Source organism: Notolabrus celidotus, chromosome 15 (genome assembly GCF_009762535.1).
Source record: "Notolabrus celidotus isolate fNotCel1 chromosome 15, fNotCel1.pri, whole genome shotgun sequence".
Classification (NCBI taxonomy): Eukaryota; Metazoa; Chordata; class Actinopteri; order Labriformes; family Labridae; genus Notolabrus; species Notolabrus celidotus.
The window spans coordinates 14,001,003-14,027,212 of record NC_048286.1 but is presented as its reverse complement, the minus strand read 5'-3'; the positions used below and the strand labels follow the sequence as shown (position 1 = coordinate 14,027,212).

Genomic DNA, 26,210 nt, shown 5'->3' with positions numbered 1-26,210 from the left:
CCATATTAACAATACAAAGCAATTCTTACTAAGGTGTTGATTTAGGAATCAAATGATCTTGGTTATGATGGTGGCTCTCAAAAACATTTCATATGTGCAGTCATTGGATGGGTTTCAGGATGAGGGGGAGCGGGACACAAATGTGGACCACAGGGGGTTCTAAGAGTTATTCTAAACAGAATAACCACTAAAATCACAAGCAATGAATAGTGAATACACCACCTACAGTTGATATCAAAAGTCTACACACCCTTGTTAAAATGCCAGGTTTTGTAATGTAAAAAATTGAGACCAAGATAAATCATGTCAGAACTTTTTCCACCTTTAATGTGACCTACAACATGAACAATTCAATTGGAAAAAAAAAAAGAAATCTTTTAGGGGGAAGAATAATAAATAAATAAATAGTATGCCGAGCAACTGACAGGAAACCAAAGTAGCTCAAAGACTCAGGAAAAATCCTTAACACAAAATTAGAGGCTACTAGGGACTCCTTAAAGGCCCACCCATCTTCAAGAGAACAACTTTCTTGAAAGAACAAGAGAGGAGGGGCAAATTGCTGGAGATATTTTGTGATGCTTAGGCAAACTAGCAACACGGAGTACATGCAAGAGATCCACTCACTAACTCAGGGGGAGAGCTAATGAGTCAGCAGCGAGTCCAAGGGTATATATAAGCTTCCCACACCTGTTCAAAATCAGGAGCAATCAAGCACACCGTGATTATTACCTCACATAACTCAGTGGGAGTGGCCAGACTGAGCACCCCTCACAGATGGGATGTAGATTATATCAAGCAGGCCCTCATCCTCCGCAATGATAATGATCCTGCAAGCTGTAGCCACCCATATAGCTATCACTGTTGAAAGTTTTATACTTGTAGAGGTTTCTGTGTGTATCCATTGCAAACTATCTAGAGTTGCCTGCCTTTGGGGAGGGGCAGGATAGTCTAAGAGGTATTTGAGACTCAACCTTAATCTGGCGATAACTCAACTGTCATCAACAGGAATTGCAAATAACTTTTGGTCTTGTTGAGAGAACTATCTGTCAGGGCTTTGAAGCTGAATAAGTCATTCAAAGACCTGTTTCTTTATCTGTTTCTGCACAAGGAGATCTGTTTCTGTTACTGCTTCATCACTTCCTGGATCCCCATGGGTCATAATAACGGAATATGTGTTCGTTAATTCCGGGTTAAAACTTAGTGGCATTAAGAGAAATCTACGTGTTATATGTGTTATATGTGTTAACTTTGACAACCCTACTTTGTATTCCTCTTCAGATGCCAGATTATGTTTTGAACTGCCATGTTTTTGTTTTCAGATGTAGCTTTGAAGTTTGCCGTCCCTTTGAAACCCGCTACAGTGGAATTGGGTGGTACACTCAGCCTGGTGTGTGAACTAAATCAAGCCTCAGGGGATGTTGCCTGGCAGCGTGATGGCCGTGAGATTAAACCTGGAGGCAGGCACACTATCAGGACAGATGGTGCTAAGCGGGTTCTCACTGTGACTGGCATAACTAAAGAAGATGAAGGAGAATACAGCTGTGAATGCAGAAATGACAAAACCTCTGCCAAAGTCTCCTCAAAAGGTCATTTTATATTTGATTAACTAGAAAATCACAGCTTTAGGGTGGAAACCTTTTCAGTCTGCTTCATTTGATGTGACTCATGCTTTTCAGCACCCAGATTAGTGAGGCTGACCACCAAACTGAACAATGTGGCTGCAATGGAGGGAAAAGATGCCATCTTCAAGTGCGCGGTCAACCCTGCAGATGCCACCGTTAAATGGTTCCACAACAGCTTACCTGTCACTACTGGGCCCAAGTATAAGCTTGAGCAAGGTGGCGGCAGTCACTCACTTACCATCACCTCTGTTACCCAAAAGGATGCTGGAGAGATAAGTGTGGATGCAGAAGGCAAAAGCTGTCAAGCGACCCTACAAGTGCAACGTAAGAATTTTAATTCCTCATCAAACTGTTTCTCTTAATCACGCTGCAAAATGCAATCTCCTCATCAACTTTGACTTTTCTTGCATCCCAATTAGATGAGCCTGTGACCTTTAAGAAGAAGCTAGAAAACGTGACAGTAGAGGAGCAGAGTGAAGTGAAACTGGAGGTGGAGCTCAGTAAGCCATCAGATGAAGTGAGGTGGATGAAAAACAGTGTGGTGGTGCAGCCTGCAGGAAACATGGAGATCCGGGTGAATGGAGCTAAGCAGGCTCTGGTCTTCAAGAGTGTGACTAATTCTGACAGGGGCATCTACTCCTGTGAAACTCTGGATGACAAAACCCAGGCCAAGCTCAGTGTGGAAAGTAAGAGTTACCCACAATTCTCAATTTTTAGACACAATTTACAGTGTTTCAGTATAGAGGGAACCTTTGCTTGCATGTTTACAAATATTTCTTTCTCTATCCTCTAGTGAAGAAGATCAAGGTTATCAAAGGCCTAACAGACACCACGGCCCATGAAACAGAGACAGTAACTCTTGAGGTAGACCTCAATCAGGCTGATGTTGAAGTAACCTGGACCAGGGATGGGGTCAAGTTAAAGTCAGGGGGGAGCTGTCGTATCACAGTTCTGGGAAAGAAGCATGCCTTAACATTTTCCAACCTCAAGAGAGAGGATGCAGGAACTATTGTCTTCCAGGCAGAAGGAGTGCACATTTCCAGCAAGCTGGTTGTCACAGGTGAGGGCTACACCTAATTGGTTGCTAGGCGGACTTAAGTTTGATTGTTGTACAGCAACACAACGTGAAGATTCAGTCACTTGAATTAGGACCAATATGTTTTCATTCTTCAGAACCTCCAGCTATGATCTCGAATCCCATTGTTGACACCAGTGTTGCAGAGAAGGAGAAGGTTACTTTTGAATGTGAAGTGTCCAGATCGAATGCAGATGTGAAGTGGTTCAAGGTGAGAGATTATCCCAGAATTAAAAAATAACTTAAAAGGTAAGTACTGATCTTAACATGAATTATGCTGACTATGCAGAACGATGTGGAACTCAAACCAGGGAAAAACTACAGCATACATTCCTTGGCCAGAAAGCGCTCCTTGGTCATCAACAAATGCACCCCTGAGGATGCTGGCACCTACATCTGTCGCACTGCTAATGATAACACCTCTGCCAAACTCACCATTCATGGTAGTATACAGTTTTATCATGAAGCCCACAAATCAACTATGAATACATTTTTATGGTAAAGATTTTCCAGTATATATAAACATCTTCAACATCTTTCCCCCTGCAGCCAGAGAAGTTAAGATAGTTAAGAAGCTGGAGGACTTGGAGGTGATGGAGAAGGAGAGTGCTGCATTTGTTTGTGAAGTCTCACATGATGAAGTGGAATTCCAGTGGTATAAAGGAGGTGTCAAGCTCAAAGTTGGCGACAACATCAAGATGAGACAGGAGGGTAAAGTCTCAAGAAATTAGAAAACCTGTGTGATTTACTCACTTGTATAACCATGCAATGTTACTCTGCCTACTTTTGTCACTTCAAGCTGTCTGTTTCTGACTCCAGGGAGAACGTATGTGCTGCTGTTTAAGTCGGTTACCCCAGAGGATATTGGTGAGATTAAATTCACAGCTGAAAAGGCCTCTTCAGCTGCAAAACTCAAAGTGAAAGGTAAACAAATAACAGATTATGTTGTATGTATGCTGTCTCATGCATCAGCTAACCTTTATGTTGCAATGTTCAGATGTGGTTACAAATGGATAATTTCCATTTACTAAGACAGTTGTCAGAAAAATTCAAATGATTAAATACCTCTTCACTTCAAGTTAAAGATAATGTTTACATGCAAACAAAAATCCTGGTACTGATCAAAATCTGAACAAGTAAAGCGAGGACAATGTAAAAGGTCACGGTAGACTTTGATGAAATGTTCTCTCATTGAAAGAGTAAAGACATGCATCATTCTGACACTGTTGATGAGATGGAAAATCCAGCTGCAACCTGCATTTTCATTGTTGTGCCTCATTGAGGCCTGATGGCAAAGGAAACAAGCCCTAGTTAAAATTGTTACAGAGGGTCACAGCTTCGTGAATTTGAAGGGGAAAGTCTCATTGTTGCTAGGGACACAAATTGTGACAGAGTGCACTTTGCTATCAGTTGACCAGAAGCTGCTCATCTGGCAGTACATGTTTTCTTATTCCTGTGACAGTGTCAAGCTCTTTGCAATTTAACAGCCACTGATATTGCAGTACAAATAACTTGCACACAGTTATTACTTTTTAATGAAGTCATTAAGATTAAAGCTATCTGCTGTTGCTTTTGGAAAAAAAAAGTTTAATGTTATGCTGCTCCAAATGCAGTTATGCTCAGTTGCCACGTTTTTTTTTTTGTTGCTTGGGCCATTTCTTAATTTAACTAAAAACATTAACTTTCCTCAAGTGCGCTTAGGCAAGGAATTTGGCAAGGCCTTGGCATTGAATAGACTATGATCTCCCTCCGTGGCATACATGATAGTTCTAATTGATTCGGTGTTATTGTTACTGTAGAGCTGCCTGTCAAGTTTGTGAAGAAACTCAGGGATAAGATTGCGATGTACAAGCATCGCGGTCACCTTGAATGCCAAGTCTCACGTGCCAGCGCAAAGGTGAAGTGGTACAAGAACAAGGCTGAGATCAAACACGGCAAGAAGTACGAGATCAAGAGCGAAGACGTGTACCGGAAGCTCACCATCAATGATGTGGATTCCGGGGATGAAGACACGTATACCTGTGATGCCACTGATGAAAAGACATCCTGTAAACTTCTTGTGGAAGGTAACACCATGGAAGATGATGAAGACTTCAGGCTGAGTGTCAGGTTAACTGTAACAGGGTGTTTATTTTAAGACTGTAGAAATAGATTTTATCCTCAAAGAAGTTAGATAAAACAAGCCATCAGACTCAAAGTCAATGAGGTATCTGTGTACAGATCTTTATGTCTGTCTGTCTATCTAAATTATCTATGTATCTGTGTTCTCCTATCCCTCTGAACTGATTAAGGTTTATACTAATGACAAATAAGGAACAATTAGGTTGACCAATTTCTAGAATTGTTTTTGGCTGAGGCCATATCTACCTAATGAATTAATAACCTAAATTAAAAATATTGTATTAAGAAAAAAAAATAGCATAACTGCATTGCCATTTTAGATGAATAAACTCATACAGGAGTTTCATTCTAGTTTAGAATGTGGATGCTGAAATCTCTTCCATGAAGGAGATGGGTCCAGGTGCTAATAATACATGTAATGATGGATAATTCCATTAACTGTGTTAGTTTACACAGTTAGTTTACTCAAGGCATTGTGCATGCAGACACTCACTGTGACACTGCCAGTGCTTGCTGGGACACTTTTAGTTGTGATTCCTGTGCTTCCTCCAAAAGTTAAAATACAACATATCTACAGTGAGATGTCTAGTCTGCCAAAGCAGACGACAACACCTGTGCTAGAGTATTGAGGCTTTAAGATGAGACAAGAAAACAATCCATGCAGTGGATTTACATGAAATTAACATCCTCTGCATGTACAGTAGTTGTTTCATGTGTCTATAGTGTATTGTTTATGTAGTGTCTATTGTGTGTTCTGTTCATTTTCTTATTCAGTGATGTGAATTACTAATAGCTTGTATCATTTAAGATATACTCCTTTATTAAGCTGTATTTCCTGAAATAATTTCCCATACTCTTAATATGATTCTTTTACATTTCTCACAGGGAAGATCATACAGGTGGTTGTGTACTTTCAGGTCATTAACTGTATCTATCTATAATAGTTTTAATATTAGCTCATTGCAGATAAATAGATTTTTGTTTCGCCTGATAAGTAAAAGAAAAGCGTTGTGTTGTATTTAAAAAGTGCTCAACCATAGCTGTACCAGTTAATGCTAAAAAGTTGATTCTTCAGCAACAAAATTACCACAACAGTCAGTATATAAGCTTAAAAAAAATCCCGGGTTGCCATTGGCCTAGCAGTTTTTAGTATGCATCCCCTATACAAAGGCTATGGTCCTCTTCGCAGTGGTCACAGGTTCGACTCCTGACCTCAGCCATTTGCTGCGTGTCTTCCCCCACTCTCTATTCCCCACATTTCCCTCTCCCTTCAGGTGTCCTATCAAATAAAGGCAAAAATGCTTAAAAAAAAATTAACTTTAAAAAATTCCCAAACAACAAACTCAGATGATCTGTGTTTTCATTGTTTACATTATATACATACAGGTTAATGTGATAGTAAAACATTTTGGCTACATTAGGTAAAGAGATTCCCCAATCCCCCAAAATCTGATATTGGAATAAGTAAATAAAAGAGTTCATTATTTATAATGAGAAAGACACTTAGCTTCTTCTCAATGTTTTTCATTATTGAACAAACATAATAATTAAAAAGGTTTTCTAATGACAAAACAACATTTTTATAATTGAATGTAACCATACCATTGAATTCTCACTTAACTGTTCTCTCTTTAACCTTCCAGAGCAGTCCATCAGCATTGTAAGAGAGCTTAGCTCTGTGGAAGTGACGGAACCCTTTGCAGCTGTTTTCGAAGTTGAAATCAGTATGGAGCTCGTGAAACCTCCGATATGGACTCTGAATGGAGTCGCATTAAAGGAGGGTGCAGATGTTGAAATGGAGAAAGAGGGCACTTTGCATCGTCTCATTTTCAAAAAGACCAAATCATCGATGTCAGGGCCATTGCAGTTCACCGCTGGGAAGAGCAAATCTTTAGCTCAGCTCAATGTCAAAGGTAATTATGATTTATACTGCAGTTTGCCACTAGTTACAGTTAAATTACACAAAGCATAATCCTTCTGAGTCTAATCACATGTTGTTCTCCCCATTTAGAGCGTCCACTGGAGATTGTAGATCCCATGAAAGATGTGAAGGCGAAGGAGAAAAGTTCAGCCATACTCACTTGCAAATTCTCTGCCCCGCCCAAAGACGTTCAGTGGTTCAAAGGTCAGGCTCCTCTGTCACCATCAGATAGGTATAATATGAAGCAAGATGCTACAAGGGCCCAACTGACCATTCAAAGGCTGACTGAGGAAGACAGTGGACAGTACCGCTGTCAGTCTGGACCTGCTGAAACTAAAGGCACACTCGCTGTAGAAGGTACTGTTTGTTTATTTCATTATCATTGAGCAAGTGTGGATTTTAAAGAAGCTGTTTAAAAGGTTATAGACCAAAGTGATCTTCAGAATAATAGTCTCTTGGTTCTTCTGTTCAGTGCGTGAAATTACGATCACCAAGCACCTGGCTGACACAGAGGTTGATGAAGACAACGATGCAGTGTTGACATGTGAGATCAACTATGCAGATGAAGAGGTGCAGTGGCTTCTGAATGGCAAGGTGCTCTTCACTAATGAAGTCAACACCATCGCTCATGATGGGAAAGTCCACAAGCTCACGTTGAAAAACTTGGCACCTCAGGATGGTGGGACTATCACCTTCCAAGTCCGTAAGGTGAAAGAGTCCGTAACACTTAAAGTTAAAGGTAAGGACTTTCATGCACTACTGTCACAGCTTTGGCATGTGCTTTTGAAAAAATCCATCAATGTGGCCCACCCTCACCCAGACACTGACAAAATGATTCATCCTTTTGTCCTTTCCAGAGAAGCTTGCTGTGTTCCTCAAGTCTTTAGATGATGTCATTGGAGAGGAGAAAGGCATGATAACTCTTGCATGTGAGGCGTCGAAGCCCAGGGTGTCGCCCACATGGAGAAAAGAAGGCAAAGTTTTGAAGGCCGGACCAAAGTATGAGCTGCTTCACACAGGCAAGTCTTTGGGACTGATCATTAAGGACGTCACCAAAGAAGATGCCGGAGAGTATACCTGTGATCTCGGAACTGAGGTTTCCAAATCAAAGGTCACTGTAAGAGGTTGGTACTGTGGTTTGAAATACTGTTCTCATGCATATAATAACATTTGGCATCTTCACTAACTTCTACTCTCCATCCCAATCTTAGAGATTGGCATCGGAATAACCAAATGGCTGAAGTCCTCTGAAGTGAATGAGGGAGAGAGCTGTAGCTTTGAGTGCATCTTATCTCGGGAGAGCACTGATGAGTGTTCCTGGACTCTTAATGGCCAAACTATTACAAACGGTGGCCGCTTCAAAATCTCAAGTAAAGGGCGCAAGTACATGCTGACCATAAATGAAGTCACTACTGCTGATGCTGGAGAAGTCACCTTCAAGCATAAAGACCTCAGCTCCAAAACTACATTAACAGTTGAAGGTAAGTTAAATAGATGATTTTAGGATGCCAAGATGAAGTAGAAAATGTTATAGTACTTCAGCATGTGTCCTCCTTTACCGCAGGTAAAGCCTCATCTGTGTCAAAGGGACTGCAGAATGTTACGGCTGTTCAAGGGGAAGATGCAGTGTTTGTCTGTGAAGTAACTAAGGCTAGTTCAACTGTGAAGTGGTCCAAGGAAGGCAAAGCCATTAAAAAGAGCCAAAAGTATGACATTAGTCAAGAGGAGAAGGTCATGAAGCTGACCGTTCATAATGTCTCTGCTCAAGACTCTGGAGAGTACAGTTGTGAAGTCGTTGGGGGTGCGACCACTAGAGCCAAACTTGAAATCAAGGGTAAGACTTATCCATTTAACTGAAATTCAAATCTCTGACGGTTTCAAAGCATTTACCCGTTTACCATATAATTGATAAAAAAAATACCAGTCGATGGATCAATCCTACAGTTGCATCCACTACTTAAACTGTGGGTCATCTCCCTTTTACAGAGCCAATCCATAAATTCACCAAGGCGCTGAAGGACAGCAAAGCAGATGAGAAGGGCTCTGTGACGTTGCAGTGCGAGACTGCGCAAACCCCATCCACTGTGGTGTGGCTGAAAGGTCACACGGAGCTCAAGGCTGGTGGTCGATATGAGATGTCCCAGAGGGAGGGCGTCTTAACTCTCACCATCAAACACCTGGAGGAGATAGACACGGATATCTACACCTGTGACGTGGGCACAGCCAAGAGCATGTCAAAGCTGACAGTCAATGGTAAGAGCTTAAATATGTATGTCTACAAGTGTAGGGTAAGTTCTTGTGTTGAAGTACCAGTTACGGTAATGTTTTTGTTTAAATTATTTGATAATAAACATTCATTTCACGAGGCACAAATCGATAGTGCAGATTATGGTAAGTATTACTGTACTGGTGCTGGCCTCTTTTGTTCAAATGTTTAATTGCAAGATTGTTTTTAGTTCATGCATAAGTGGAATGGAGCCTGAAATTGAATACTGTAAAGGACCATCTTCTGCTGTTAATGGTTTTTGAAGTGAATGAGATGAATGCTGCGTTTATTTCCATCATAGCTTGGTTTGGTTTGGCTGTTTTACTGCTTATTATTGGTTAAGGTAGAAAACCCAGAGGATGTATCGATGACTTTGAAGATGAATCTGCGTCATTTTTGGCTGTTTCGGCTCTCAGGATCTGCTTCATGTACACGTGTGCCCAGATCATAACCAGGTGCATCCCAAGCCTGAACTGAGGAGGGCTTTTTAGTAATTTTCACAAAATCTCCTGCATTTGCCAAATTGTATTTTTTTGTTACTTTGTGTTGTAAGTTTGTTACTTAATGATTTAGGTTTCTCTTTTTGTTTGGCACTGATCTATCCTTTCTGTCATGGATTTGTATAATTTAGAAACTCCACATCTGTGACTGACATCCATCAGCATGTGCAAGTGTTTCATAGTGTCCTGTACTTACATGCATTGTTTTTTCATGCAAGCTCTGTACACTGCATTCAAGATTGTTTCCTTTGGTGGTTTTCGTATGCATTTGAGAAATGGAGGCAACCCATCATATTGTCATTGGAAAGTTTTCTTTTAGATTGAGTGCACTGTTTTAGTGAATCCTGAATCAAAAATAACATCAGTCAAGGAACCACTTCACTACTTCCCTCCTTAAGCTACAGTGGATGATGGTGGTACAAGAACTCACCAATTGTTCTTGACGCTCACTCTTCATTCTCCATCACCAACGAGCAAAATACAGCTTTCTGTTTTGGATAATCCGGTCAATGTTTATTTTATTGTAGCCCTGCCAGCCAGTTTCAAAGAAAACCTCAAGAACCAGGAGACAAATGAAGGGGGGACTGTGACTCTTCTCTGCACATTATCCAAACCTGCCATCAACATTCAGTGGAAGAAAGGCTCTGAAACTCTCACAGCTGGAGTGAAGTATGGGATGAAGCAGGAAGAGACCTCCTGTGAGCTCCAGATTAAGAACTTGAAGGTTGAAGATGGTGGAGAGTATTTTTGTGTATGTGGAGACCAGAGGACATCTGCAACAGTGAAAGTCAACGGTATGGATTCAGGAAGTCGTTTTGAAAAAGTTGTGTGTGAATGTTGCATTTCACAAAGGATGTATGTCATTGCTGCTTTGAACTGTTCCTTTGTGTTTCCTTTGAACTGTTGTAAAACTATTTATTTCACCTGATATTTACAAGTAAGTAATGACAACTTGGTTGTACAGCATTGCCACCAACCTTCATACAAAAGCTGGAGAGTCAGGAGGCTGAGGAAGGAGCCAACATTACTCTGCGTTGTGAGATCTCTAAACCTGGAGTCCCAGTGGAGTGGAAGAAGGGAACACAGGTCCTGAAATCCGGAGAGAAGTACCAGATGAAGCAGAAGGCCTCAGTGAATGAACTTCTGATCAACAAAGCAGTCCCAGAAGACAGCGGAGACTACAGCTGTGTGTGTGGAGACCAGAATACCATAGCTAGCCTCAAAATCAAGGGTATGAGGATTAAGTATGCAAGATTACAGATCTTGTTTGATGAGTTGTGAGGAAGGTTTTTTTTTCAGCACACACTGAGACATGGGTTTCAGAGTCTGCATTCTGGTCTGGATGGCAAATTATAAGTGTTTGTTGTTCTTTGTTCAGTACTTGTTTGTCTGTGTTTGATCATTGATCACAAATTGTTTGTCTTGTCTTTACTGTTATTTGTTTGTTTTGTGTACTATTGTTTTTAACAAAATAATTATACTTTAAATTTTTGTATTTGATGTGATACCAAGTTACTTGTGTCTAACAACTGATGCATGCTCAGCCCAACCAGTGACCTTCAAACAGAAGCTGGAGAGTCAGGAAGCTGAGGAGGGAGCCAACATTACTCTATGTTGTGAGATCTCTAAACCTGGAGTCCCAGTGGAGTGGAAGAAGGGAGCACAGGTCCTGAAATCTGGGGAGAAGTACCAGATGAAGCAGAAGGCCTCGGTGAATGAACTTCTGATCAACAAAGTAGTGCCAGAAGACAGTGGAGACTACAGCTGTGTGTGTGGAGACCAGAAGACCACAGCTAGCCTCAGCGTGAAGGGTAGGAGGAAGAATTTTGAAGATTTAATCTGGGAACATTCAATACGAAAAATGATATACAAACAAGTTAGACAAATTTCCATGAAAGCAGGATAATATTCTTTTCTTTTGACATCTTTCTGCAACTCATGTATCCCTGCAATCTGTTTTATAAACTAGTCTTTACTAATCAAATTATTTTATTTTTTTATATTGCAAAAGTAAAATCATGGCTTGTGAAGCTCAATTCTTGCTTAATCTCATTTCCTCTTTTGTATTTTTTTATGCTAAAGCTGTTGGAAGGATTGTCTTTAAATTTGCTTCAACCCATAAACTAAAACATTACACTAAAAAACAGCTGGCTTCTGAGCTCTGAAACGTTTCTGTTTTTCGAAAGGTCTGTTATGTGACATTTTGACCCACTGATGTCAGTATATGTAATTGTCTTGTTATGTACTGGGACTTGTTACTAATCAAATACTAAATGATCAGCCCAACCAGTGAGCTTCAATCAGAAACTGGAGAGCCAGGAGGCTGAGGAAGGAGCCAACATTACTCTGCATTGTGAGATCTCTAAACCTGGAGTCCCAGTGGAGTGGAAGAAGGGAACACAGGTCCTGAAATCTGGAGAGAAGTACCAGATGAAGCAGAAGGCCTCAGTGAATGAACTTCTGATCAATAAAGTAGTGCTAGAAGACAGCGGAGACTACAGCTGTGTATGTGGAGACCAGAAGACAACAGCTAGCCTCAAAATCAAGGGTAGGATGAAGATTTTTGGAGTCCATCTTTGGAACTGCAAAGCAGCTTGTTGTTTTCACCTGTTGGAACTTGGTTTGGAAGTTTCATATTATTGCTGGTTGTAATTTATCATTTTATTCTTTTGGGTTCAGTGGATTTTTTTTTAACATTCTATGTTATGGCATCCCATTTTAACGCTAACCAAATACTTAATCTTCAGCCCAACCAGTGACCTTCAAACAGAAGCTGGAGAGTCAGGAAGCTGAGGAAGGAGCCAACATTACTCTGCATTGTGAGATCTCTAAACCTGGAGTCCCAGTGGAGTGGAAGAAGGGAACACAGGTCCTGAAATCTGGAGAGAAGTACCAGATGAAGCAGAAGGCCTCAGTGATTGAACTTCTGATAAACAAAGTAGTGCTAGAAGACAGTGGAGACTACAGCTGTGTGTGTGGAGACCAGAAGACAACAGCTGGCCTCAAAATCAAGGGTAGGATGAAGATTTTTGGAATCCATCTGTGGAACTGCAAAGCAGCTTGTTGTTTTCACATGTTGGAACACGGTTTTGAAGTTTCATATTATTGCTGGTTGTAATTTATCAGTTTTTGTCTTTTGGGTTCAGTGGATTTTTTTTTTTAACATTCTATGTTATTGCATCCCATTCAATGCTAACCAAATACTAAATCTTCAGCCCAACCAGTGACCTTCAAACAGAAGCTGGAGAGTCAGGAGGCTGAGGAAGGAGCCAACATTACCCTTCATTGTGAGATCTCTAAACCTGGAGTCCCAGTGGAGTGGAAGAAGGGAACACAGGTCCTGAAATCTGGAGAGAAGTACCAGATGAAGCAGAAGGCCTTGGTGAATGAACTTCTGATCAACAAAGTGGTGCCAGAAGACAGTGGAGACTACAGCTGTGTGTGTGGAGACCAGAAGACAACAGCTTGCCTCAAAATCAAGGGTAGGGTGAAGATTTTTGGAGTCTATCTGTGGAACTACAAAGCAGCTTGTTGTTTTCACATGTTGGAACATGGTTTTGAAGTTGCATAGTATTGCCGATTGTAATTTATTAGTCTTTGTCTCTTGGGTTCAGTGGATTTTTTTTTTAACATTCTATGTTATTGCATCCCATTTGATGCTAACCAAATACTAAATCTTCAGCCCAACCAGTGACTTTCAATCAGAAACTGGAGAGTCAGGAGGCTGAGGAAGGAGCCAACATTACTCTGCATTGTGAGATCTCTAAACCTGGAGTCCAGGTGGAATGGAAGAAGGGAGCACAGGTCCTGAAATCTGGGGAGAAGTACCAGATGAAGCAGAAGGCCTCAGTGAATGAACTTCTGATCAATAAAGTAGTGCTAGAAGACAGCGGAGACTACAGCTGTGTATGTGGAGACCAGAAGACAACAGCTAGCCTCAAAATCAAGGGTAGGATGAAGATTTTTGGAGTCCATCTTTGGAACTGCAAAGCAGCTTGTTGTTTTCACCTGTTGGAACTTGGTTTGGAAGTTTCATATTATTGCTGGTTGTAATTTATCATTTTATTCTTTTGGGTTCAGTGGATTTTTTTTTAACATTCTATGTTATGGCATCCCATTTTAACGCTAACCAAATACTTAATCTTCAGCCCAACCAGTGACCTTCAAACAGAAGCTGGAGAGTCAGGAGGCTGAGGAAGGAGCCAACATTACCCTTCATTGTGAGATCTCTAAACCTGGAGTCCCAGTGGAGTGGAAGAAGGGAACACAGGTCCTGAAATCTGGAGAGAAGTACCAGATGAAGCAGAAGGCCTTGGTGAATGAACTTCTGATCAACAAAGTGGTGCCAGAAGACAGTGGAGACTACAGCTGTGTGTGTGGAGACCAGAAGACAACAGCTTGCCTCAAAATCAAGGGTAGGGTGAAGATTTTTGGAGTCTATCTGTGGAACTACAAAGCAGCTTGTTGTTTTCACATGTTGGAACATGGTTTTGAAGTTGCATAGTATTGCCGATTGTAATTTATTAGTCTTTGTCTCTTGGGTTCAGTGGATTTTTTTTTTAACATTCTATGTTATTGCATCCCATTTGATGCTAACCAAATACTAAATCTTCAGCCCAACCAGTGACTTTCAATCAGAAACTGGAGAGTCAGGAGGCTGAGGAAGGAGCCAACATTACTCTGCATTGTGAGATCTCTAAACCTGGAGTCCAGGTGGAATGGAAGAAGGGAGCACAGGTCCTGAAATCTGGGGAGAAGTACCAGATGAAGCAGAAGGCCTCAGTGAATGAACTTCTGATCAACAAAGTGGTGCCAGAAGACAGCGGAGACTACAGCTGTGTGTGTGAGGACCAGACGACCACAGCAACTCTTAAAATCAAGGGTATGAAAAGTTGAATGTTACAAAGAGTCTGTCACAGTATCATCTTTTTTCTTTTATCAGTTTTGCTTTGGTATCAATACGTTTTGACTTGTATGTCTTGGAATTTGTGTGATCATTCATCACAAATTGTTCGTCTTGTCTTTCCTGTTATGTGTTTGTTTTGTGTACTATTGTTTTTAACAAAATTATTTATTTATGTGTATTTGATGTGATAGCAAGTCACTGGTTTCTAACAACTAATAAATGCTCAGCCCAACCAGTGACCTTCAATCAGAAGCTGGAGAGTCAGGAAGCTGAGGAGGGAGCCAGTGTTACTCTGCAATGTGAGATCTCTAAACCTGGAGTCCCAGTGGAGTGGAAGAAGGGAGCACAGGTCCTGAAATCTGGGGAGAAGTACCAGATGAAGCAGAAGGCCTTGGTGAATGAACTTCTGATCAACAAAGCAGTGCCAGATGACAGTGGAGACTACAGCTGTGTGTGTGGCGACCAGAAGACCACAGCTAGTCTCAAAATCAAGGGTAGGAGGATTAAGTATGTTTTCATCCTCTGCATTGTATTGAGGTCAGCTGTTGTGATTTAGAGAATGCATTTTTCTTGGTAATTGCAGGAGATTTTTTTTCAACTATTCAATCATTTACAACTAAGACTTCATGTTGAGTTGAATGAGTGAACATGTTACACATTTATTCTCATTTTCAGCCGATGTTCTTCCTTTTTTTTTTTTTTGTCCCTGTTTCCTTTATTCCATGACGCCTGTTTGCTGGTTCATCAAATGTCAGCTTTCTTGTTTAAGTCCAGCATAAGCTTCATCACCTTTCATGTGTTGGATCAGTATGTTGGATGTGTTTGCCTAGATCCCTCTTGAGTGTTGTCTCTTCTGTTATGTGATTATCGCTCTTTTCATGATTTTATTCTACAGTAGTGTTATCCATGTAGCCCCACAACTTCCTGAAATTGTTATTTACAACACATGAGCATTGTGGCTAATGGCTATTTATATTATTACTATTTATAATTGTTAAATTATCAACTCAAACTGTTTTCTTTTAGCTGTAAAGCCATCTGCTCCTCCTACAAGCACCAAACTGGAATCTAAGAAACAGGAAACCAAAGAAACAGTGGAAGGTATGATGGGAATAAAGGCAATGCGCTGGCCTGACTCTCAGCTTTATGTGCTCCGTCCATCTTGGAAATGGCCTTTTGTGTTGTTATGTGCAGCCTGCCCTTAAATGGGACTTTTAACTTTAAGTCTGTAAAGGTTGTAACAATGTGTTATGTGGCGTATTACCAGTCGAGTTGACCTGATATTTAGGTTGCAGTTTTGAGTCCTCCTGCGTCTTATGTCTTTCTGGATTGTGTTGCAGCTTTTATGTTGGCTTTCTTCCTGTGTATGCTGTCTAACATGTGGAATACCTGAGTCATTCAAAGACCAGGAAAAAGAAAAAGAAAGGCTTCTACTTGAGCCAGAAGCTTGTTGCTGGTTTTGGGATACCTGTTATCGGCTGATGTTTCCATGTGCATATTTACTCGTGTTTGGCATGATTTGTTGTTCTGAACATTTTATTTACTTTGTTTAAGAAGATTAAATGTTTGAGCATTTGCAGTTACACAGGAAGCCATTATACTTATGCAACATCCCTATGTCCTTATCATATTGATATTGTAGTCAAGGCACCTGAAGCTCCGTCCTTGGCTGCTAAAGACAAGCAGAAAAAGCAAGAAATTAATGAGACAGTTGAAGGCAATTCTGAGCTTAAGTTTATTAGCTTTGCTTGGGAATTTTTTGCATTGCCTGATTTAGTGAAAAAAGTGAAACACACATCAAACTGGATGATCACTTCATGTCTTGGCTAATGGCTGGTGCTAATCAGAAAGAGGCTTGTCACATTATGAGTTGGCTTACTTTGTGTCTTGTTGGCTTAAGGGATCGCTCAAAGGCTGCACATGGTTTAACTCTACTGTTAAATTGCTCCCTCGACCACCTGCTGGTGAATGTACCTCTTTGATTCATACATTTAATGTTGTGATTATTTGGCTTGTGCTGCCATCATTGCAAGAAGCATTGTTTTAATCTCAGCATCCATGAATTCCCATGGTCTTTAAGTTACTTTGTTGCATGGAGGGTGGCTTAGTGGTATGAAGACAGATTTTTTGGAGTTCTGCAGGCTATCCTGAAGCACATAAGTATTATTTGTCTAATGCTGTGTCCACTTTCATAGCTGTTGCACTGCCAACTGCTGGACAGACCCCAAAACAGCAGCCTCTCAAAAAGGAGATAGAGAGAGAGTCACAAGAGCTCAAATTGGGAGTTGAAGGTACTTGATCACATGTTTGCATGGCTTATGACAGAAACTGTGACATCTGTCAACACTGTCAGCACTGCTGTCTTAATTCTTATTCAATATATTATTCAAGCATGTCAAACAAAAACACATTTGACAGAAGAACATTTGTTGGTGTGAGAAGTTGTGAACAGGTGACTGGTACTCTGAATGTATGGGGTTCTTGAACCTGTGCGTGCTTCACAGGCTCCCAACTATTGTCTTTAGGTTATATAATGCACCTCTGTGAGATTGTGAGGTTTATGTTGTGTTTTATCACAGTTGAAAAAACTGCTGCTGAAATAACCGCAAAACAAGAGACACAGAAGAAGGAGACCAAAAAGCTAGAAGAAGGTATGAAAAGATTTTAACTCTTTGATGATCTTGTGCCTCTTTGAAGTCTCCTGCTACATCTTGCTCAGTGATTGCATTGCTTAGTGATGATGTTCTACCTCTACCTTCATGGATGTGTCCTTGTTTCTAAGGTGTATCAGTCTTATTGAATGTTTGCTTTTCAAGCTTTTGCTTGATTGCGTGGCTGTAAGGGTGTGACAGTTGATTTTTAATTATTGAATGATGTGGACGTGTATTGTGTAAATGCCTGGCAGTGGCTGTTTTGTGATGTTACTCAACTTTCCTTGTAAAGAAGTTCTTGGTGTTTGTGGAACGTTTGTGCTTCTTGCTGGTTTTTGTTAAAGCGATATGATTGAGGGATTGCCAAATCTAATTCTCACAGGTGTTCATACTACCCAAGACATTTTGCTTTGTGAGACATCATGCATACTGTGGTTTCTTTATCCTGTGCTTTGGCGTCAGTCTATGTGCTGCATAATGCTTATTCACTTTAAAGTCGGATTCATAGGAAGTATTCATTTGAGAGATTGTATGACCTTTGCTGGAAGTACCATGTTTCACATGTAATCATGTTTTATCACAGCAGGAAAGCTTTCAAATGCTCCAGCAGCTGTGATTGTAAACTCTCAGGATACCGAAAAACTGGAGGAAGGTATGAACTGTCTGTGACATCTGTCAGGGCTGTCATATTTCTTATTTCAGATATTATTCAAGCATGTAGAACAAAAACACATTTGACAGAAGAACATTTGTTGGTGTGAGAAGTTGTGAACAGGTGACTGGTACTCTGAATGTATGGGGTACTTGAACCTGTGCGTGCTTTACAAGGTCCCATCTATTGTCTTTAGGTTATATAATGCACCTCTGTGAGATTGTGAGGTTTATGTTGTGTTTTATCACAGTTGAAAAAACTGCTGCTGAAATAACTGCAAAACAAGAGACACAGAAGAAGGAGACCAAAAAACCAGAAGAAGGTATGAAAAGATTTTAACTCTTTGATGATCTTGTGCCTCTTTGAAGTCTCCTGCTACATCTTGCTCAGTGATTGCATTGCTTAGTGATGATGTTCTACCTCTACGGATGTCTCCTACTTTCTAAGATGTATCTGTCTTATTGAATGTTGCTTGGTTGTGCTGCTGTAAGGTTTGGATAGTTGACATAAAGGACATGAATTCCACTTATTGATTGATGTGGATGTGTATTGTGTAAATGCCTGGCAGTGGCTGTTTTGTGATGTTATTTCACAGTTCTTGGTGTTTGTGGAACATTTGTGCTTTTGCTGTTTTTTGTGGAATGACAATTGATTGAGAGACTGCTGACTCTTATTTCCAGGGTTGTTCATGCTACCCAAGATTTATTGCTTTATAAGACATCATGCATACTGTGTTTTTGTATCCTGTGCTTTGGCTTCAGTCTGTATATTGGTGTGCTGTACAGTTCATAACTGTTTATTCTTCATTAGAGCTTTTGTCCATGTCAATATAGACACATTGAAATCCAGTGTCAGTGGTATTGTGCTGTCTTGGTTATGGGGCTGGAAAAGTTGTGGCACGTTGCTTATGATACGTTGTCTTGTTCAATCTGCCAGCAAATAGTTCCACCTTAATATGAAGTGAAATAAAAATCTACATCATATAACTTCAGTTCCAGCAGACAAACCAGCAGCTTCAGCAGTTTCCTCCAAAGTTGAACCTGAGAAGCAGGAATCCAAGGAGAGAGTTGAAGGTATGTGGTGGTGTTGTTAAGAATCAGAGAGAAGGCAAATGAAGCTGTTGTTTGTATTCTGATGGTATCATAGACTGTATAAAATAGGTTGGTTTTCATTTGTTTGTCTGCTGTGAAAGTATATGCCACAGATGACTCTGTTATTTTGTGACACAGTGTGTTTGGGTCTTCAGGTTCTTGTCAGGTGCCTGGCTCATTGTTTGTCTTGTTTGTTGATGAGTTAGACGTTGCATGTTGGCATTTTTATGTGAAGTTTGTTGAGATCCAAATAGCCTGTTATGCTATCCTTTCAGCTATTTTTTTATTGTAGATAATAAAGGTCTGATCAAATGAATCACACTTTCAGAAACACAGAAGCCTGATGGATTTAAAGCAGTCCTCCAGCCAGAGTCTGCAAAGCTAGATACAAATGTGAAAGGCAAAGGTACAAGTGATGTGGTGCTTGCACAGTACTTATTTCCCCCCATGTTGTGCCATGTTTCCTGAGTGACTTTGAATGCATTTTCTCATTCTGGTTTGTGTGCATTTACTTGTTAATGCAAGATTCGTTGTTTTTGGGTTGTTGTTGTCTCAAGGAATTTGTAGGAGCTATGTATGAAGGACTAAGCTGCCACCAGTTTTGATTGGGAATATGGTTTATTGACTTTGTATCAGTGAAACTGAGAGTGTTTTTGTGTGTGCATATTTTCTTGTTTATTGGCTTAAGTAATTGCTCAAAGAGTGAACATGGTGTTACTCTACTGTTAGATTGCCCCCTCGACCTCCTGTTGGTGACTGCTACTCTTTGATTCGTATGTAATGTTGTGATTTCTGTCATTGCAAGAGGCATTGTTTTAATCTCAGCATCATTGAATTTCCACAGTCTTTGAGTTACTAGGATTACTTGAGAATGTTGGTGTTCTGCAGGCTATCCTGAAGCACTTAAGTATTATTAGTCCAATGTTGTGTCCACTCTCATAGCTGTTGCACTGCCAACTACTGGACAGACCCCGAAACAGCAGCCTCTCAAACAGGAGATAGAGAGAGAGTCACAGGAGCTCAAATTGGGAGTTGAAGGTACTTGATCACATGTGTGCATGGCTTATGACAGAAACTATGACATCTGTCAGGGCTGTCATATTTCTTATTTCAGATATCATTCAAGCATGTAGAACAAAAACACATTTGACAGAAGAACATTTGTTGGTGTGAGAAGTTGTGAACAGGTGACTGGTACTCTGAATGTATGGGGTACTTGAACCTGTGCGTGCTTCACAGGCTCCCATCTATTGTCTTTAGGTTATATAATGCACCTCTGTGAGATTGTGAGGTTTATGTTGTGTTTTATCACAGTTGAAAAAACTGCTGCTGAAATAACTGCAAAACAAGAGACACAGAAGAAGGAGACCAAAAAGCTAGAAGAAGGTATGAAAAGATTTTAACTCTTTGATGATCTTGTGCCTCTTTGAAGTCTCCTGCTACATCTTGCTCAGTGATTGCATTGCTTAGTGATGATGTTCTACCTCTACGGATGTCTCCTACTTTCTAAGATGTATTTGTCTTATTGATTGTTGCTTGGTTGTGCTGCTGTAAGGGTTGGATAGTTGACATAAAGGACATGAATTCTAATTATTGATTGATGTGGATGTGTATTGTGTAAATGCCTGGCAGTGGCTGTTTTGTGATGTTATTTCACAGTTCTTGGTGTTTGTGGAACATTTGTGCTTTTGCTGTTTTTTGTGGAATGACAATTGATTGAGAGACTGCTGACTCTTATTTCCAGGGTTGTTCATGCTACCCAAGATTTATTGCTTTATAAGACATCATGCATACTGTGTTTTTGTATCCTGTGCTTTGGCTTCAGTCTGTATATCGGTGTGCTGTACAGTTCATAACTGTTTATTCTTTTGTCCATGTCAGTATAGACACATTGAAATCCAGTGTCAGTGGTATTGTGCTGTCTTGGTTATGGGGCTGGAAAAGTTGTGGCACGTTGCTTATGATCAATGTCTCGTTCAATCTGCCAGCGAATAGTTCCACCTTAATATGAAGTGAAATAAAAATCTACATCATATAACTTCAGTTCCAGCAGACAAACCAGCAGCTTCAGCAGTTTCCTCCAAAGTTGAACCTGAGAAGCAGGAATCCAAGGAGAGAGTTGAAGGTATGTGGTGGTGTTGTTAAGAATCAGAGAGAAGGCAAATGAAGCTGTTGTTTGTATTCTGATGGTATCATAGACTGTATAAAATAGGTTGGTTTTCATTTGTTTGTCTGCTGTGAAAGTATATGCCACAGATGACTCTGTTATTTTGTGACACAGTGTGTTTGGGTCTTCAGGTTCTTGTCAGGTGCCTGGCTCATTGTTTGTCTTGTTTGTTGATGAGTTAGACGTTGCATGTTGGCATTTTTATGTGAAGTTTGTTGAGATCCAAATAGCCTGTTATGCTATCCTTTCAGCTGTTTTTTTATTGTAGATAATAAAGGTCTGATCAGATGAATCACACTTTCAGAAACACAGAAGCCTGATGGATTTAAAGCAGTCCTCCAGCCAGAGTCTGCAAAGCTAGATACAAATGTGAAAGGCAAAGGTACAAGTGATGTGGTGCTTGCACAGTACTTATTTCCTCCCATGTTGTGCCATGTTTCCTGAGTGACTTTGAATGCATTTTCTCATTCTGGTTTGTGTGCATTTACTTGTTATTGCAAGATTCGTTGATTTTGGATTGTTGTCTCAAGGAATTTGTTGGAGCTATGTTTGAAGGACTAAGCTGCCACCAGTTTTGATTGGGAATATGGATCATTGACTTTGAATCAGTGTAACTGTGTGTGTGTGTGTGTGTGTGTGTGTGTGTGTGTGTGTGTGTGTGTGTGTGCGTGTGTGTGTGTGTGTGTGTTACTATTTTTGAATCTTCATCTGGTATCTAATTTAAAAGCCTGCTGGTGACAAAATTACACATCATCATTTTATGTAATTTATTCAATCCTCAGTTCTTCCGGTCGTAGTCATTCAAGAGCTGGAAAGCCAGGTGGCTGAGGAGGGAGGTATTGTCGCTCTCCATTGTGAGCTCTCGAAACCTGGACTCCCTGTTGAGTGGAAGAAAGAAACTCAAGTCCTGAGTTGTGGAGAAAAGTACCAAATGAAACAATCGGGACTTCTTTATGAGCTACAGATCTATGATCTGAGCACTGGAGACACAGGGAGCTACTCATGTTGTTCAGAGGACACAATGAGCTCAGCCTCTCTTGTAGTGAATGGTATGATGGAGCCATTAGGACAATGAACTCTTCTTCATCTTACAGTTTCATAAAGGCCATTCCTGACCTAAATAAATATCTGGTTACTTCTTTTCATTCATCAGCTGCCCCAGTTACTTTCACCAGAGAGCTTGAAAGTCAAACAGTTGATGAGCGGTCCAGTGTGACCCTGCACTGTGAACTCTCTAAACCTGATGTTTCTGTGGAGTGGAGGAAAGGAGAACTTTGTCTTTCTCCTTGTACAAAGTATGAAATCACACAAACTGGATGCTTGGCTACATTAGTAATCCATGATGTAGACGCAGAGGATTCTGGGAGTTACATCTGTGACACTGGTTACAGTCAAAGTACTGCACAAGTAGCTTTGAATGGTATGCTTTTAAAACCTGTTTGCAAAGATTCTAATGGACTGATGACTTGTTTGTCTAAAAGACTTACCACTACAAGTAATTTAAATGTTAATGTATTAAAAAAATTACTTTTGGTGTATTCTACATTAGTTGTTGTTAGTTAATACATCATTTTGTAACAGTATTTTGTGACAAGCAACAATAGTGTACTTGGCATATTAATTATACTTACGCTATCATTGACTGAAATCAGTTAGGAACAATTTAATTAAGGGATTCAAAGTGATTCAAGAATATTAACAATAGACTAGCGTTCTTGTACATAACTCATTTCCACCTCTGCTCATGATTTTTGACTGAGCAGAGCAGCTTCATGTGTAGGACAAGCTTAAAATTGGTTTTCCTCATGTATTTCTCCTCATTCCCTCTCCTGCAGCCCAGCCTGCCTTTTTCAAAACTCAGCTGCAGAACCTTAAAAGACAGGCAGGAGAGATTGCTATTCTTCGTTGTGAGACCTCAAAGCCAGGAGCCTGCATGGTCTGGACGCATGGTGACAGGGTTCTTGCATCCAGCAGCAAATACCAGCTGAAACAGGAAGGCACCGTTGTCGAGCTTGTAATCTATAAACTGCAGAGAGCCGACTCGGGAGAATACTCCTGTGGCACAGGGAGCCAGAGGACATCTGCTGTCCTCACTGTGCAGGGTAGGGGATGTCTCTTAAAGACGGTCATTTTTCTCCCCCTTTGGAATCAAATCTTTTCTTGTATCATCTATCACTTAACACTTGAGCATGGCGTGCAAAGACACTTTCTTCGGAGATCCCGTTCTTCACCACATGTACTTGTTCAAGTGTTACTTCTTGTTCCACGTGTTTCCTTGCCTTGTGGTCTTCAAAACACTTGTGGTGATTCACATAAACGACTTTCTGTCGGTCTTGCCCACTTCTCCAATTTCATCTTGTTCCCTTTCTCTCTTCACAGACATTAACACACCTAGTATTTTTATTCACTCAGTTTTCTGACAGACGTTGTTATTAATCACACTGTGATCACATGAGCACATCCTGAGTCAAAGCTTTGTGAAGCACTTGCTCACTTAAGACGACAAATGCGTAACTACTCTACTCAAATGTATTTGTCAAACAGAGGTGGAGGTCACCATTATGAAATTCTTGGAGAGCTGCGTTGTGTTCGAGGGTGAAGATGTCCACTTCCAATGTTTGGTATCTCACGAAGAGGCTCCAATGGCTCAGTGGAAACTCCAGGATGTCCCACTACAGAACAATGAAATGAACCTGATCAAGGCGGATGGTTGTGTACACAGCCTGACACTCAGAGGCGTCACCACAGCTGATTCAGGAACAGTGACTTTCTCAGTGGGTAACAATACCTCCACTGCATCTCTAACAATCAAAGGTAAGGGAGATATGATTTTTAGAGTATTTTTGGGGACGAGAGTGAATACTAGCAGTTTGTTCCCAAAGTAACATTTGTGCTCCCTCATCCTTTTTATGGTCTTCACTATCTTCCTTGTTGGACACCCTCCCTCCATCTTTAATCAGTGCCTTAAAAAAGGTTTCCCGAACATGGATGCTTGTGATTCCCTGAGGCTTCCTCTTTGTTTTCACCTTTCTGAACTAAATCCTGACTTGTCATCCCTTCATCTCACTTTTATTTTGATATAAATTTGCACTTAACTATGAGTTGAGGCACATTTTCGTGGTAGTTGCATGCTCACTCTTTGTTCCATTGAACTTTAACTCAAACATTGTTCTGTTACATTGAAACGAAGTATTGAACCTACACATTGGTCATGTTGAAAGACATACTTCCTTCTTAATCTTGATAACAGTACTATGTTTTGCATTGAAAGCTGACCATTACAGTCGAAACGCCCTGAGTGGGGTCCTGCAGGAAAACCTTAAGCTGCATGTTTGTCCACATCTCTCTTCCCTCCTTCCTGTCATGGTTCTTCTATCTTGTGTTTATAACAAAAAATAAAAAACACTACCAATAAATCAAAGTATTTAAGCACTTCTGGTTGTAAAAAGGGAAGTTGTATTTTATCTGAGCAGACTATAATCCCGCTCTTATTTTTTGTGGTCATAGACAGACACTAAACATCGCGTAGAGCTTTGTTTTTTGAGCTGGTTTTCAGATTTGTTCATAAACATGAGCACTGGTTAAATTGATTGCAGTGTCTTTCTGTCATTGTTTAAACAGAAGTATTGTTTTCATGCTCTGTTTTAAGCTGCTTTGTATGGAACTATGGAGTTCACTGTTTTTGCGATGGGTGCTTTTTTACCCTGAGAACATTTCTAATCCGCTCTAATTAATCATGGTCTTTCTGGCAGCCGCACCTGTACAATTCAAGAAGGAGCTGGAAAGTCAAGAAGCCACTGAAGGAGAGAAGGCCACGCTTTCCTGTGAGACATCCAGTCCTGACTGCATGGTAACCTGGCTAAAAGGCTCCACAGTGCTCACCCATGGGGAGAAGTACAGCGTGGAGCAGAAGACTACCACTCACACGCTGGTCATACACAAGCTGGATGCGAAGGATAGCGGAGAATACACCTGTGACACGGGGGAGAAGAGAAGCACTGCATCCCTGACTGTGAAAGGTAACAGAGCAGCGATTCGTCTCATCTGTGTCTCGTCTCCTCTTGTCCTCGTCCTTCCTGAAGCTCATTTAATATTCATCCTGTTAACAAGCACTGGATCATATCATCTACTCCACATTATTTTCTCTGGGATGTCACAGTCCTTGATTTTTTGTCTTTTGTCTTTGTTGGCATGTAGTGAAAGTTTAACTGAATTGTCTGATGTTGGCCACATTTTTGATATTTTGTTAGGTTTTTGCTAAGAGTAATCAAACTGCAGATATAGTAAACTGATTTTAGAGATGGTTTGTTCAACTTCTGTTATTTGATTTCATTAGTTTGATGTTTGTGTTGCTAATTAGTTGTCAGTAGTGCATGCCACAGTACAACAATCATGTTTGTGGGATCAAACTTGAGGGAATGAACCATTGACTATGTATTGAATGAGATTATGGGATTAAGTGATGCCTTCTGGAGGCTCTGCTGGGCTTTGATCACTGATGCTCCATCATCCCATTCACCCTCAGAGCATGTGCGCATCATCCGAGAGCTCTGCGACATTACTGTGACCACAGGGCAGGATGCTGTCTTTGAGGTTGAGCTGTCACATTCAGGTGTGACAAACTGGGAGTGGTGGCTTGGAGACAACCTCCTTCAAAATAATGACCTGAATCAAATGAGCAGCCATGGCGCGGTGCAGCGTTTGGTCCTGAAGATGGTGACCACGGATGAATCGGGGGATGTTGCCTTTGTTGTCGGAGAAGAGAAGAGTGTGGCCTGTCTACTCGTGGAAGAGAAACCCAAAGGTAAAGGAGTTGACATGGTCACTAGAGATTATTCATTCCATCTCCATGGACCGCCAAACAGCTTTGTCTTGGCAAATGGAAATCTGCTGGCGCCTTCATCATCATCAACATCCTAACCTGCAGCTGTTTTCAGTTCCATCTCATTTGGCTCATTTTAGTTATCTTTAAAATGAACTTTAACATAATGCTAACACAAATGTTTTACTAAAGAAGATGAGAAATTGTAATTAATATATTAATGAACAAACCTCAAAAGACCTAATATTCTGATCAAATTGTCAGTTTTAATTGCTATACTGTAAAATTTGTGATAGCATATAATAATCACAGCATGCATGCATGTGTTATTGTTTATAGCTTCAAACATTTATAGCCCTAGAGTAATGCAAAAAAAGACTGAATCTAATTGCAAAGTACGTTAAATGTAGTTTTGG

At 40.5% G+C, this 26,210-nt stretch overlaps 1 protein-coding gene across 1 annotated transcript in view; it reads left to right on the top strand.

The window, feature by feature from the left end:
- Positions 1-26,210, top strand: part of obscnb (obscurin, cytoskeletal calmodulin and titin-interacting RhoGEF b) — a 57,707-nt gene that overhangs the window by 12,845 nt on the left and 18,652 nt on the right. The window contains exons 17-48 of the mRNA XM_034703702.1: positions 1,320-1,586; positions 1,677-1,946; positions 2,042-2,308; positions 2,416-2,682; positions 2,796-2,908; positions 2,987-3,140; positions 3,247-3,408; positions 3,517-3,621; positions 4,497-4,763; positions 6,462-6,731; positions 6,830-7,096; positions 7,212-7,478; positions 7,597-7,863; positions 7,951-8,220; positions 8,304-8,573; positions 8,726-8,992; positions 10,033-10,299; positions 10,470-10,736; positions 11,050-11,316; positions 11,787-12,053; positions 12,721-12,987; positions 13,188-13,454; positions 13,654-13,920; positions 14,121-14,387; positions 14,639-14,905; positions 15,438-15,512; positions 16,607-16,702; positions 17,965-18,036; positions 22,808-23,074; positions 23,517-23,786; positions 24,725-24,991; positions 25,498-25,776. Of these exons, the coding sequence (XP_034559593.1) occupies positions 1,320-1,586; positions 1,677-1,946; positions 2,042-2,308; positions 2,416-2,682; positions 2,796-2,908; positions 2,987-3,140; positions 3,247-3,408; positions 3,517-3,621; positions 4,497-4,763; positions 6,462-6,731; positions 6,830-7,096; positions 7,212-7,478; positions 7,597-7,863; positions 7,951-8,220; positions 8,304-8,573; positions 8,726-8,992; positions 10,033-10,299; positions 10,470-10,736; positions 11,050-11,316; positions 11,787-12,053; positions 12,721-12,987; positions 13,188-13,454; positions 13,654-13,920; positions 14,121-14,387; positions 14,639-14,905; positions 15,438-15,512; positions 16,607-16,702; positions 17,965-18,036; positions 22,808-23,074; positions 23,517-23,786; positions 24,725-24,991; positions 25,498-25,776 (7,479 nt within the window). The remainder of the gene's footprint in view (positions 1-1,319; positions 1,587-1,676; positions 1,947-2,041; positions 2,309-2,415; positions 2,683-2,795; positions 2,909-2,986; positions 3,141-3,246; positions 3,409-3,516; positions 3,622-4,496; positions 4,764-6,461; positions 6,732-6,829; positions 7,097-7,211; positions 7,479-7,596; positions 7,864-7,950; positions 8,221-8,303; positions 8,574-8,725; positions 8,993-10,032; positions 10,300-10,469; positions 10,737-11,049; positions 11,317-11,786; positions 12,054-12,720; positions 12,988-13,187; positions 13,455-13,653; positions 13,921-14,120; positions 14,388-14,638; positions 14,906-15,437; positions 15,513-16,606; positions 16,703-17,964; positions 18,037-22,807; positions 23,075-23,516; positions 23,787-24,724; positions 24,992-25,497; positions 25,777-26,210) is intronic.